General features: G+C 46.6%; 1 protein-coding gene across 7 annotated transcripts; it reads left to right on the top strand.

The window, feature by feature from the left end:
* Positions 1 to 2902: 2902 nt before the first annotated feature.
* On the top strand, positions 2903 to 11272 carry TCF24 (transcription factor 24). Of its 7 annotated transcripts, none has more exons than XM_065053722.1 (5): positions 2903 to 3326; positions 5577 to 5635; positions 6644 to 6736; positions 7745 to 8140; positions 10389 to 11266. In XM_065053722.1, the coding sequence occupies exons 4-5, from the start codon at positions 7757 to 7759 to the stop codon at positions 10500 to 10502; spliced, it is 498 nt and encodes a 165-aa protein (XP_064909794.1). In that variant the 5' UTR covers positions 2903 to 3326; positions 5577 to 5635; positions 6644 to 6736; positions 7745 to 7756; the 3' UTR covers positions 10503 to 11266. The 7 variants fall into 7 exon arrangements, with proteins under 7 accessions (XP_064909794.1, XP_064909791.1, XP_064909792.1 ...); XM_065053719.1 differs by having other exon boundaries at positions 2904 to 3326; positions 5577 to 5662; positions 10389 to 11265; XM_065053720.1 differs by lacking the exon at positions 2903 to 3326 and adding an exon at positions 3333 to 4679 and having other exon boundaries at positions 5577 to 5662; positions 6644 to 6820; positions 10389 to 11272.
* Positions 11273 to 12170: the final 898 nt, after the last annotated feature.

Here is a 12170-nt window from a genome sequence, read left to right as displayed (position 1 = left end):
GAAGAGCATAAAAAGTTGCTTCTTGTTTAGACAATTCCCAGAGAAGAATGTCAATACTTTTGGTGAACGTGTTTGACATAGCAGCTCCTGGATTCCTGACTCAGTGCTGTGCATTAGGAAGGCACCTCCTGATTTTTATAGCACGGTGTTTTCTGAGGAAGCCTTTCCACACTTACCCTTCCCTCTGCTTTGCACACACCCACTTAAAGCCGTTTAACAGATCTTTAGCATTTCTCAGTGTTTGTTATGCCAGTAAAGCCAGTAAAGCATTAGTTACTTTTCATAGGTTCTGAATATTTCCAGCTTTAACACTTTAGTTTATTGTGCATTACATAAAATATTTCAGACCCAAATTAAGTATTCCCTGTATGGCATTTCACACAGATTCCTGCAAACAAGCAACTCACGTCTAGCTAAAGCAAACCCCCTGTGTTCCACTGGTGAAACAGCAAAGTGGGTTTCAGTCTCTCTGGCTCTGATCTCCCTCTCGCTTTTCCTGTTCTGTAATAGTTTGACTGCATTCCAGCCGTATACATGTATGTTGGGTCCCTTTTTTTGGCCTGTTCTAACCCCCTGCATTTTAAGCCTGCACTTCCCCTTGAGTGCAATAATCCACGCTGTCTTTTGATGCAGAAACATTCACACTTGGCAGCTCCAGCAGGGCCAGTTCGCCTCCCACTGCACTCGCCCACGCTGGCCGCAACACCCGCACTGCTCACGTGGCTGCTGGCGACAGGAAACCAGCCAGATCTCCTGGGGTTCTCATCCTGCACCCTGTTTTCCCTTCTCTTCTCCTAGCGTGAGAGCGGCTCAGCTCACCTTCCAAACTGGACACCTTTCTTATGATCTAGAATGGAACAGTTCTGAAGTATTTCCTTAAATGTCTCTGGGTGTGAAATGGAATTATGGTGGGATCTCAGTATCCAAGTCTTTTAAAAGACTTAAGTCTTCTTAAGTAATGTAAGACTGGCTTAGTATTAAGCTCCAAAACTTATGCGCACACACACACATTAGAATGGAGCCCTTCTGATGTGTATTTTAGATATATTTTAAAAGTAACTATCACTGAGAGACATGGACATCTGCTTCTTGGTTGTAGTTGGGGGAATGGAATATTAAGCTCACTTAAGCTTCCTCTTTGCAACTTGCCGCTGCAAATTTTGTTGCTTAAAAAAAACCCAACACATTTATTTTAAAATATTTGGATTTATGACTCTGGATGCTAATATCTAGAGGGGAGGACAATTAAAAAGGGGGGTTAGGGAGCATATTTTAACCTTTTTTATTGTTTTAGGGTTATTAAGGAAAATGTTCATCAAAAGACTGTGATTTAAAAAGGAGTTTTGATTAAGACAACATTTTTGGAAGCTAAACTACTTTGAGCAGCAAATTTGAAAGGAGAGGTGAAATCAAAAATGTTCATCCTATTTTCCAATGTTAACATCTTTCTTACAGCATACTGGTGAGGCACTGATGTGTCCTAGTAGTCCAGTTTTAAGAAGCAGCTACCTTTAATAATTTAGAAAATACCAAAAAAAATTTGCTACATTGTAGTGTGATGTATTTGACATAACTGCAGAAAATGCTGTGGTCCTACAGTACACTAACAACATGGCATTTGAAGCAGGGAAAAAGTATTTGGTAATTTTCAAAATACTGATTTGGAATTAGAATGCACTCCCAGTAGGAAATGTTGAATTTTCCCCGTGAAGCAGCCACTCTGAATTTCAACCTATTTTGACTCTCCCGTGGTTTTGTCTTGTCTTTGATTTGCTCGCAAGCTACAGCTGGAGCCAGTGGGACCTGGCCAGGTACATCCCGTGTACCAAAGCCTAGTGTATGGCTTTGCACCATAACCATGTCACTCAGACGAGTGACATTTCTGCTCGTCCATCACCAGTACCGACATCCACACGCCACTTTACCAGCAGACAAACCTACTCGTTAAATCCATATACAGAAATGAACAAATTGGAAAGAAACACCGTGAATGTTCATGCTGAATTGTAGCTGTAAAACCAGAAAATAATTTGACATGAAGGGAGCAGAGTGTACCTGGAAAAGCATCACTCTGTTTCTTACCTAAATCACGCTGGAAATCTGGCTCTTCTGCGACTCTGGTGTTTCTCAGATTTGAAATATACTGTGAAAGGTAAGGCAAGAAAGCAATTCTCAGACGTTTATCTGGGAAAGAAGAAACAGCTGCAGCTGCTTGTTACAGTTTTAGACTTAAATAGTGGGTTGATACAAGAAAAAAATCACTGGATCTCTCTAGAGGAGTAAAAGCCTTATGATGGGAGAAAGTCATGATGGGGCAAAGAGCAACTTTACCTTCATCACTGTTTGGTTTTGGGTTTTTTTAACGTATCTAAAGCACCTCTTCTTTGGTATCAGTGTGAGCAGCCAGGGTGGTCTCTCCAAACCCTGCTCACAGATCTCACTATGCAATCTCTCTCACCACACTCTGCAGCAAGCTGTATTTGGAGTTGTCCTTTCCAACTGCTTCTGCTGAATTTCCTGCACTGAGGCTGAACACACTGTGTGTACAACGGGAAAGTCAAAAACCAGATCATTTTGTGTAATTAATTACATTAGAGCAGAGAAGAGCACAGAAATCGTGACCTGCCAACCTAGGGTGGCTGGGAAGTCTTGGGCAATTAGGACACCTACCGTGAAGTCCTCTGACCATCACTGACCCATGTTAACCATATTAACATTGCTGAGGGTTCCACAGTGCAGTTAAAAGCCCTTTTGGAGTGGACGGTGCTTGGGCAGTCCTAGGACACCTCCCTGGGACGTGGGCAGCTGATCCCCAGACCTGCGTGCTAGGCCCAGCCAGCGCACACCCGGCAGTCACAGAACCAGAGCCCAGGGGAGCCGGGGCGGGCAGGTGAGTGTCCCCGCGGAGCCTGCGCTCGGTTCTGCCACATCATCCCACAGTGTCAGCCAGGGTGCTCACGGTGAGAGCTAAAGGATGTGTTCGAGAGCTGCTTGTCTGAGCCCCAGAGGCCGGCTGAGTGGATTTCAAAGGGGTTGCAGAAAGGTTTCGGCAGCACTCACTCGTGCTGCAGGCAGAGCTGGAAGCGTCGGGGCTGATGCGTGGGCCGGGACGAGGCTGGCTCAGCAGGGCTGCTTGGACGGGCCTCCACCAACCTCCCGGGAGCCGCAGACGCTGTTCTTCTGGGCACCGGGAGGCTGAAGGACGAGCCGTGGTGGACGTGAAGCCCATAATCACGGCCTTGTAAATACCGACGGAGTAGCATTTGTCAGGTAACTCCGGGTGGCAGAAGGGAAGCACCTACGGAGACAGCCAGCCCCAGGCAAAGGTAAATGTTGAGCCACAGCGTGGGGTTCAGTAATTAAATTAATCTCTCTCAGGACAACCCCATGGCATCCCTCGCCGCCCAGCCCTCTCCGCCCTGGTGGGGGCAGCTCCGCGGCTTGCGGGTCCCGTCCCGAGGGCAGGAAGAGCCCCGGCGGGGCGGTGGGGGCTGTTGGGGCCGGGCAGGGGCTGCTGGGCAGGGGCTGCTGCCCGCGGGCAGCGCCTGCTCGTTCCCTTTAGTGATGGTTGTGAAATACTCGAGCCGGAGCGTTTTGCTCGGACGGGCTCGGCCCCTTCGTGCCGCCCCGAGGGGAAGCGGCTGCGGCGGCCGCTGAGCGAGTCGGGGCCGGGCAGCGGCGGGGTGGGACCCCGCGGGAGGGACTCGGGCCCCACCGGGGGGTCTGCAGGCAAGTGTCCGGCTGCCTGTGCGTCGCCACGGCCGCCCCCGCGGGTCCTCACCAGGTGCGTCCCGCCTGCCCCTAAATCGTCCCTTCCCGGGACTTCCAGTGACCGGTAAAGATTAAGTCCTTAATTTTCTTGGCTGCAAACCCGGTAACGAATCGCTCAGACTTTGTTATTCTACTGCTCCCGAGGCTTGATTTATTGTGTCTCCGTTATCGCACAATCGTTGAAAATGTTTTTCTGGGCTAATTCTATACTCCCGGTATTTATTTTGACTGTCCCTTCTCATTAACGTTATTAATTTTTAATCGCTCCCCGTTCACTTTTAAATCAAAATCACTGCTCTGCCCGCCCGGTCGTGCCTCATACCCCCGTATTTCCACCCCGCGTTTGGACCCACGCGTGTGGGTCGGTCCCCACGGGAGACGCCCGGGCAGCCACGACCCGCTGTCCCTCTCCCGGGAGACGCCCCCCCAGCCACGGGAACCTCCGGGGCCCAGAGCGGCGACCACGGAGCGGGGAGAAAGGACCCGCTTCTAACATCTCCTCCGCTCCCAGCCCAGCGATTGAATTACTCTCCTCCAGCAAAACCCGTCACTTTATCCTAAGAAAAACAGCGTGTACGGGGCGAGCGGCAGCGCGGCGGGTTCCCTGCGCCCGGCCCCCCGGTGCGGCGGGGACCGCACGGACCCGGGGGCGCCCCGCGGGCTCTGCCGGTGCCGCTCGGGGGGGAGGCGGGCGGGAGCGTGAGGCGATGCCGCCCCCCGACAGCTCCGTGATTAATGACCCGCCCGTCCAGGAAGGGGCGGTCACTGCCGCCCGGGCTGGCGGGGAGAGCCCAGCGGGCAGGTGCGACCCGACCGTGCCGCACCCACCGGCCGCCTCGACTTATAAGCGGCGCCGCGGGGCCGGACGCGCCGGGACGGGACGGGCAGAGCCGCTCCGGGCCGGAACGGTGAGTTCATCCCCGGGCCGGAACGGTGAGTTCATCCCCGGGCCGGGGACCACGGGGCCCATCTGGTCGCGTCGTTGGGTGACCCCAGGGCGGCGGGGATCCGGGTTCACCCTGCGGGGCTGCGGGACGGGCGCAGCAGCCGCGGTCGCGCATCCCTGTGCGGGCGGCGGGGTGAGCGCCGGTGCTGCCTTCACACACGCAAGTTCTCTTTCACTGCCCGAGCGAAAGTATTTTCGTCAACGATTAGCGCAGTTACACAAAGGGTAAGGTCTTTTTAAAAACGAAGCAAGATAATCGAGATTCGCTGTTTTTTTTTCCACCTAAGGAACGACTGAAAAGGCTGCGAACGAGTTTTTCAAAGTTCTCACCTATATCTTTTCAGTTCGTGTGCTCTGCTCTGGCGTTTTCGATCTTTTCCGCGTCCGTGTGGGCAGGCTGCCTTCATCGGCGTTTCATTCACACGGATACAAGACTAAAATAAGTGTTGCACTGTTTTCTTTGGTAAACTAATTCGATTTCAAACCTATTTTGTATTTGTAATGTCATGTAAAGACACGAATGCATCTGCCTGCATCAGAAATACCGCAGTAGAAACGCTTTAGAAATAATAGAAATACTTTGACTGAATTTCACAGCCCCGTTTCCAGGTCTCTCCATGTGCCGGGCAGCAAGTGGGTGTTTGCAAAAATTGTCACCATGATCTTAAAAAACAAAACCAAACAAAACACTAAGCAAACAAACAAAACCTCTTTCTTGAAAAACATTGAAGGAGATGACACAAAAACCGACTGTTTGCGCAGAGGCAGTTTATTTACTTTAATTTTCAGCAACACTTTGTTGAATTCAGAGGGAAATCTCTTATTTCCACAACTGAAATTTTGCCTTTTGCCTCCGTAGGCTCAGGATTTAATCTGATGTAGATGTGAAGCTCCTAAAGCCGAAACTTCTACTTCAAGGTGCGCCCAAGGAAATGAGGTTTTGGGGTACGTGCATTTCTATGTAGTGTATGTGATGCAAAGTCATTTTGGTGCTAAATTGTGTTACACATGAACACGGCAAAATCCAAACTGCATGTAAAGCAGCTTCGAACCTGTGTTTCAGTAGATGAGCAAGTATTTATACTGACCAGTCTGCCCGCGTCCTTGTGTAATTCGGGCTTTTACAGTAATCTTCCTCACGGGATTTTTATGTGATGTCAAATAAAAAATCCTGCTGGTAAATGCAAAATAGTAGAGACTCTTCTGCCAGTTGTCGTGATTGTCCTGACTCTGCAGTAGCAATAGAGATTATTTTTTGTCCCACTAAAATGTATCCAGATCTGACTGTGCCTTAACAAAGTGAGAAAATACCAAGAAAAAAAGCACATGGGACCCTTTTTTATTTTAACTTAAAGGAAATAGCCAATTTAAGGACTGTTTTTCAACCCTCACTCTAGACAGGCTTATGCAGACTTAAGGTGAATTTTATATTGGTCATAAATATTACAATAAAAGAAGAATAATGATATTTTTTTCCTTTGCTTTACAGCTATAACACACACAGAGTATTTCACAAATAATTTCAGTCTAAACCATACTAATATTTAAGAGAACATTACCTGAGAAAACTCGTTGAGCCATTAATCAGCAAATTGATCACAATAAAGTTCCCAAAATAAAAATGTCTTCTAAATACCATCAAATTAGAGCATTGCAAAAAGGATTGTTTAGAAATTTTTCCTCTTCACTGCCATAAATCTTTGACTTAGTTCATTGCCTTTTTTTTCCATTATCAGCCACAATTACACAGGGGCTCCAGTGGGACTTCAGCCTGTGGTTGAAATGCTTTGCAAAATAAGGCCTAATTTTTGTAAATGTAGATCTTCAGTCCTTCGCAAGCATCGATTTCATTTAAAATTCTTAAATTACATTGTATTTTAATGCAATTAAAAGTTGTGATGACTTGTCCTTGCCCTTGTTGTGCAGCTGGGCCATCACAGGAACAGCAGCTCCCGACCCAAAGCCGGGATCTGTCTGAGACACCCGCAGGGGCGGCCTGACTGGGGACCACAGGATCAGGTACCGTCCCGGCCAAGATGTGCTGCGCTTCGGGGAGTATTGATGGAATTGCATTTGGCTGTGGGACTGAATGAATTCTAGGCTGTGAGTTTTATTACAGGCAGAGCTGTCTGACCGTCTTCTCTGGGAGGTGGGGAAAGGCCTTGTGGTTATCGTTTTCAGCTTTGCTCAAAAGTTTTTGGCTGTTGCTCTCAAAGGGTTCTCTTACCCCTCCCTACCCCTCAATGGCCAAAATCCAGTTTACAAGATGCTTCTTTCATTTGAAAATACAGAAACTACAGGATAAGCACATAAATTCCTGAGTAGCGTTAGGGGCAGGAGGACAGAAGTCAGTTCCTGATCCTTTAAATTTGCAGACTAAGCTTCTCCCTTCATAACCTCAGCACTGAGCTCTGTGGCTCCATTCGCCACTGCATCTGAAATCATATTTTTGTTTCTGTAATCCATGGAGCAATGATCACTTAAAAGACCAGCAATAAAATGATGGCATGTAAACAGAAAATACATACACAATCCCACATCCCAAATTACACAAATAATAAGTTTTAAAAATTGCATCTAAACTAGTTTTTGGTTGGTTGTCACTGGAAACTGCTGTGGCAGTGCTGCTCAGTGTTGCCGGTTGGGTTTTCTCAGAAAAGATGTGTAGCCTCATCTAAGTGTTCCTGCCCCGGCAGGGCGATTGGACTAGATGATCTTTTGAGGTCCCTTGCAATCCCCGACACTCTGTGATTCTGTGATCTTTGGGCTACAAGTGATTCAAAGGAATTGCTTTGCATAATACTGTCCCCAAAAAATTAAATCTTTGTGAAGAGCTTAACTTCTGTTTCTGCACCTCTGTGTGAAATCAGATTTATAAGCAGCAAGCATAAAAGCAGCTCCCACAGCGGCATGCTGGCCTCTCTGGGCACGGGCAGCACTTGCACTTCTGATAATCTTAGTTTTTAGAAAGCGATGGGTTTGGCCCAACGCGGCGGCTGCTTTTAGATGTGCTCTTGTTGGTTGCAGAGGAAGTCACCCATGGACTGTGGACACTTAGCCGAGAGCAGCCAGGAGATCTCCAGCCCAGGCGCGGAGCCTGATCCCCCGCCACCTTCTGCTGCCGGCGGCAGCTCCTGCTCGCCCTCGGTGCCCGGGCCGCGGGCTGGGGCCGCCCCGGGCCGACCCGCCGCCGCCAACGCCGCCCGCGAGCGCAGCCGGGTCCAAACCCTGCGCCATGCCTTCCTCCAGCTGCAGAAGACTCTGCCCTCCGTGCCACCCGACACCAAGCTCTCCAAGCTGGATGTGCTTCTCCTGGCCACCACATACATCGCGCACCTCACTCGCAGCCTTCAGGATGAGGAAGAATCGCCGGGAGAGGGCTTGGGGACCCTCCGAGGGGATGGATACCTCCACCCTGTCAAGGTAGGGGAGCCGAGGAGTGGCTGCCACCCCCTCTCAGTGAGTAAGTAAACAGGTGATACAGATACTTAGATGAAACCAGTGATTTCAAGCTTATTTACCTTGCCAGAGTTAAAACATGAAAAGACTGCCTAGACTGACCATTGCATCTGCGTGCCAGGGGCCTGACAGAAATGTCCTGGAACTTTATCCCTCCAGCTTCAGGGATTTGCACAAAAATATCAAATATAGCGTAGGTCCGAAGCTAGAGGGACTTGGTCCCTGGGAAGTGAAGGCAGAGGGCAGCACTGGAGGAGCACCAGCACCTCATCAGTCCCCCACCAAACCCATCAAACAGCTGCAGGGATCTCAGAGGTGACGGGCTGTCCCACAGCAGTGACACCAGCCCCGCCAGGGCCTGCTTTGGCTCTCCTGCCGAGGCAGCCGAGGTATGAAAGGTGACATTAATTACTGGCCAGGTGTTAATTCCTTCTATGAAAGTGCTTTTCTGAAGCATTTATTTTGTCTAGTTGGCACAGGCTGTCATTGCTCTTCCCTTCATCAAAAATTCACGGGGACGTGGAAGGGGAACTGCTCCTGGAGAGCACCTGGGGCTGGAAACCGGTTTCAGATGCATTGCCCATTCTCTGACAGGAATCTTAAATACCACGGGGTATTTTCTTTGGCTCTGGTCACAGGGACTGAGTTAGAGCACTGGAGTGGCTTTTTTGTTTTTTTTCTTTTAAAGACTGCTGAATTCAGAATGATTTAATTAAGATTAATTTGTGAAGTAATCTCTAATTCATATAAAGTGACTAATTCACAGAGAGTTTCTTGTTCACAGTGTTGGTTGCTGTAGAAAGCGTGATGGGAACGTAGCTTCTGAGGCCATTTAAATGATTAGCAGGCTCATTAAGAAAGCAAAACCTATACATCAATTAGAAGATGGCTATAATTTAAGAAAAAAAAATACTGTGATGTATTTCCAAATAAGTTTGAAGTAGCTTCCGTTAGTTCCCTTGGTCAGAGTGAAAGGACACAGGTCTCGTAAGGTACTTTTTATCAGCTGCCAGCTATTACGGGCAGAAAAATACTTTTAAATAGTTATTACAGCAGTTAAATGATCCAGATGCACATATTTCCCAGGCTACTGGAATACAGCAAGAGTGGACTCATCTAGCAATTATTTTTTATAATCTTATTTATGTGCCATTTACCTGTGTTTGGTTTTGTAACGATTCTACAGGTCTAACCAATCTTTCAAATATTCCTGGTAGTAAATTAGTATTTTAGTTGGCACTAGAACAAAAGTGTCACAGACAACTCAAAGTATGTGCTTCAAAAAATCCCCCAAAGTGCAGGATATGAGACAGCCAGTGCAGATAAGGACTTTAATGACACTCATATATCAAGCATAGTAAATAAAAATAGTGAGGAAAGTAAAATATCCACGCACAGTTGTCTGTACACTGAACAAAAAAAATGGTTAGTGACTTTAAACTCAGATGTTTAATTGGTGACAAATTCAGAACATCGTGCTTGAAATAAAAATACTGAATGAGAGCATATGGTCTTTCCAGGTGAGAATATGCTGCTGCTTTATGTCTTTAAACAGAAGAGCTGAGATTTAACTGTAGTATTAAGCTCCTTTAGATTTTAGAGCTCTCTTTCATTACCCAGCCTGTTCCCAAAAGTGTCTTAACCCTGTATTACTTAGGAACAACATGCTGGCTGCATCTCAGGTATTTTTGCATCCGACATGTTTGACAAGTTGTCTTTTCAAATATCCACCTTTCTAATAATGAACTTAGCGTGTCACACTGGAGCTGAACGCTTCCTCCCAGGAGAAGCTGCCGTCACCCTTACTTACCCAGTGCATAACTTGCTTGGGTTAAGGAACTTGAGCTATAAGAATGAATATTTAACACCAATATAGCTGATTATTCCAATAATCAGTTAATGGAAAGATGAGTTGTCTCATCTGAGGTGGTTGGAGCTGACAAAGGAGTTGTCAGTGCTGAGGACCGCCAAGGAGCAGTTACACTAAATTCCCTCAAATGGAGCCTTTACCAGAGAAAATACCCGGTCTGGCATTCCCCTACCCAGCTTCTAATGACATTTTCCAAGAAATGACAAAACGGGAGCTTTCTGGTGATAGTTCCCTATATTCTCATATTGTGACTCCATGGGCACTTAGAGCTGTGCCAAGAGCCGCGTTCAGGCTGGAGCAATGCCAGGTGTCTCAGCGCTGTGCTTGTCTTTTCTCTTGCAGAAGTGGCCAATGCGTTCCAGGTTGTACATTGGAGCTACGGGACAGTTTTTGACTCACTCGGCACAAGGAGACAGCGCAAACCAAGGAGAAACATCGACAGCTTCGCAAATTTAATCTCCCTTCTCAATTATTAAAAGAAAAAGAAAGTTATTTATTACACCGTATATATATTTAAGTTAAAAAATAATATCTACAGACATACTGTAATTCCTGAAATACTGTTTGTAGAAGAGAAGGAGTTTATTCTTAAATGTAATTAATACCTCATTAAGTTAATGTGATGTATGGTTGGTTTCTGTCATTGAGGACACTGCTGGGATCTGCCCTGGGAGAGGAGGAGAAGGGGACTGTGGCGGGTGCCGCCAGGACAGTCACAGGATGTCACCGTGTCACCATGGGACCCGCCCTGGGAGAGCGGGGACAGGGAGCAGGTTGCAGCTCCTCCTGCCCGTGACCTCACACGTGCGCTGTTGCTCCTGAGAAGGCAGCTCTGTGTTCACCTCAAGTCAAAACGCGCTGAAATCCGTGCTGGGTGCCACAGACACGACCTGCTCCGGGCATTACACGTGGCTTATATCGATCCGTGCGGTTGTGTTGCATGTTATAGGGTTGGAAGTGTGTTCAGTATCGAGTTGTTTGTCTTGTCTTTTAGACGGGTTCTTGCCTTGAAGCAAATGAGCCCAAAGAGTTGGCTTGTTCATGGCACATTTTCCACTTAAATATCTTCTATATTTAGGCAAGAAAAGACAAAACTAAATGCACGAATACCATCTAATGTATCTGTTCTGTAAAACACCGTACTTCTTACATAGTGTGTTGTTGCTGAGGTAAACATTTTATTAAATATTATTTGGTGGACATTTTATCTTTACTGATTTGCAAAACCTGTACCAGTTTCTTATTGTACAGGACTGATAGTTTCTAATAGTACAATTCTGCATTTATAGTAACATCTTTCTGAAGACTTCTTCGCAATTTATATTTTTAAGTTGCATTTGGCAGAAAAGGAAAACGCAAATACTAGCAAGGAAAACCTTTCTAAAAAGAAAAATACTGCTCTCATTCTTGAGTCAAACTTGCGATGTCTTTCAGAGGCACTGAGCACATCACTGGCAGTTGAGTGTCCAGTGTCACAGAAAATCGGGCCTCCTGTATATGAAAATATGTACATATATGAAAACTAGCAGAGACATTAACAAAGAGCTGGAGAAACCACCCACGATATGTGACAGTTGTAAAGTATGATAAAATCTGCAACCCAAATCCAGCCCCTGCAGCATTCTGAGCTTTCAATAAGATTATTCTTTTAAAAACTAACATACTTTACATATTTTAAAATGTCATTTTCTTTTTAAACTCTTTAAGGCCTATATTTCTTATTTACAATTACAAGCGGTTTCTTAAAAGATGAGCATTACATAGGCAGAGCACCATTCAGTCACACAAGCTACTGTATTTTGTTATAAAATACAAAAGGAGAGTTTTGTGCAGACAAGAATCTGCTCTTGGATAGATAAGAGCTTTTTAAAGATCCGTAATCACTTTCCATAGTAGTAAAATGTGACTTAGCACAATCTCTTATTATTGGGACGGCTATTTGTATTTAGAGGTAGTAGTGAGGAGATGCAAAGGAGTTGTACAGGTGGTGACAGTTCAGCAGGATGAGGAGTGACAGACCAGTGAGGGTTTCCAGGGGTACGTGGCTGCATGAGGTGAAGGTGTGAGGTTACACTTGGATGAAATGCCAAGTAGCAGCAGAGAAGCACAAAGAATTCAGACTGG

This window comes from Columba livia, chromosome 2, assembly GCF_036013475.1.
Source record: "Columba livia isolate bColLiv1 breed racing homer chromosome 2, bColLiv1.pat.W.v2, whole genome shotgun sequence".
Classification (NCBI taxonomy): domain Eukaryota; kingdom Metazoa; phylum Chordata; class Aves; order Columbiformes; family Columbidae; genus Columba; species Columba livia.
Note: the sequence above shows the minus strand (reverse complement) of the source record. Positions and strands in the feature narration are given on the sequence as shown.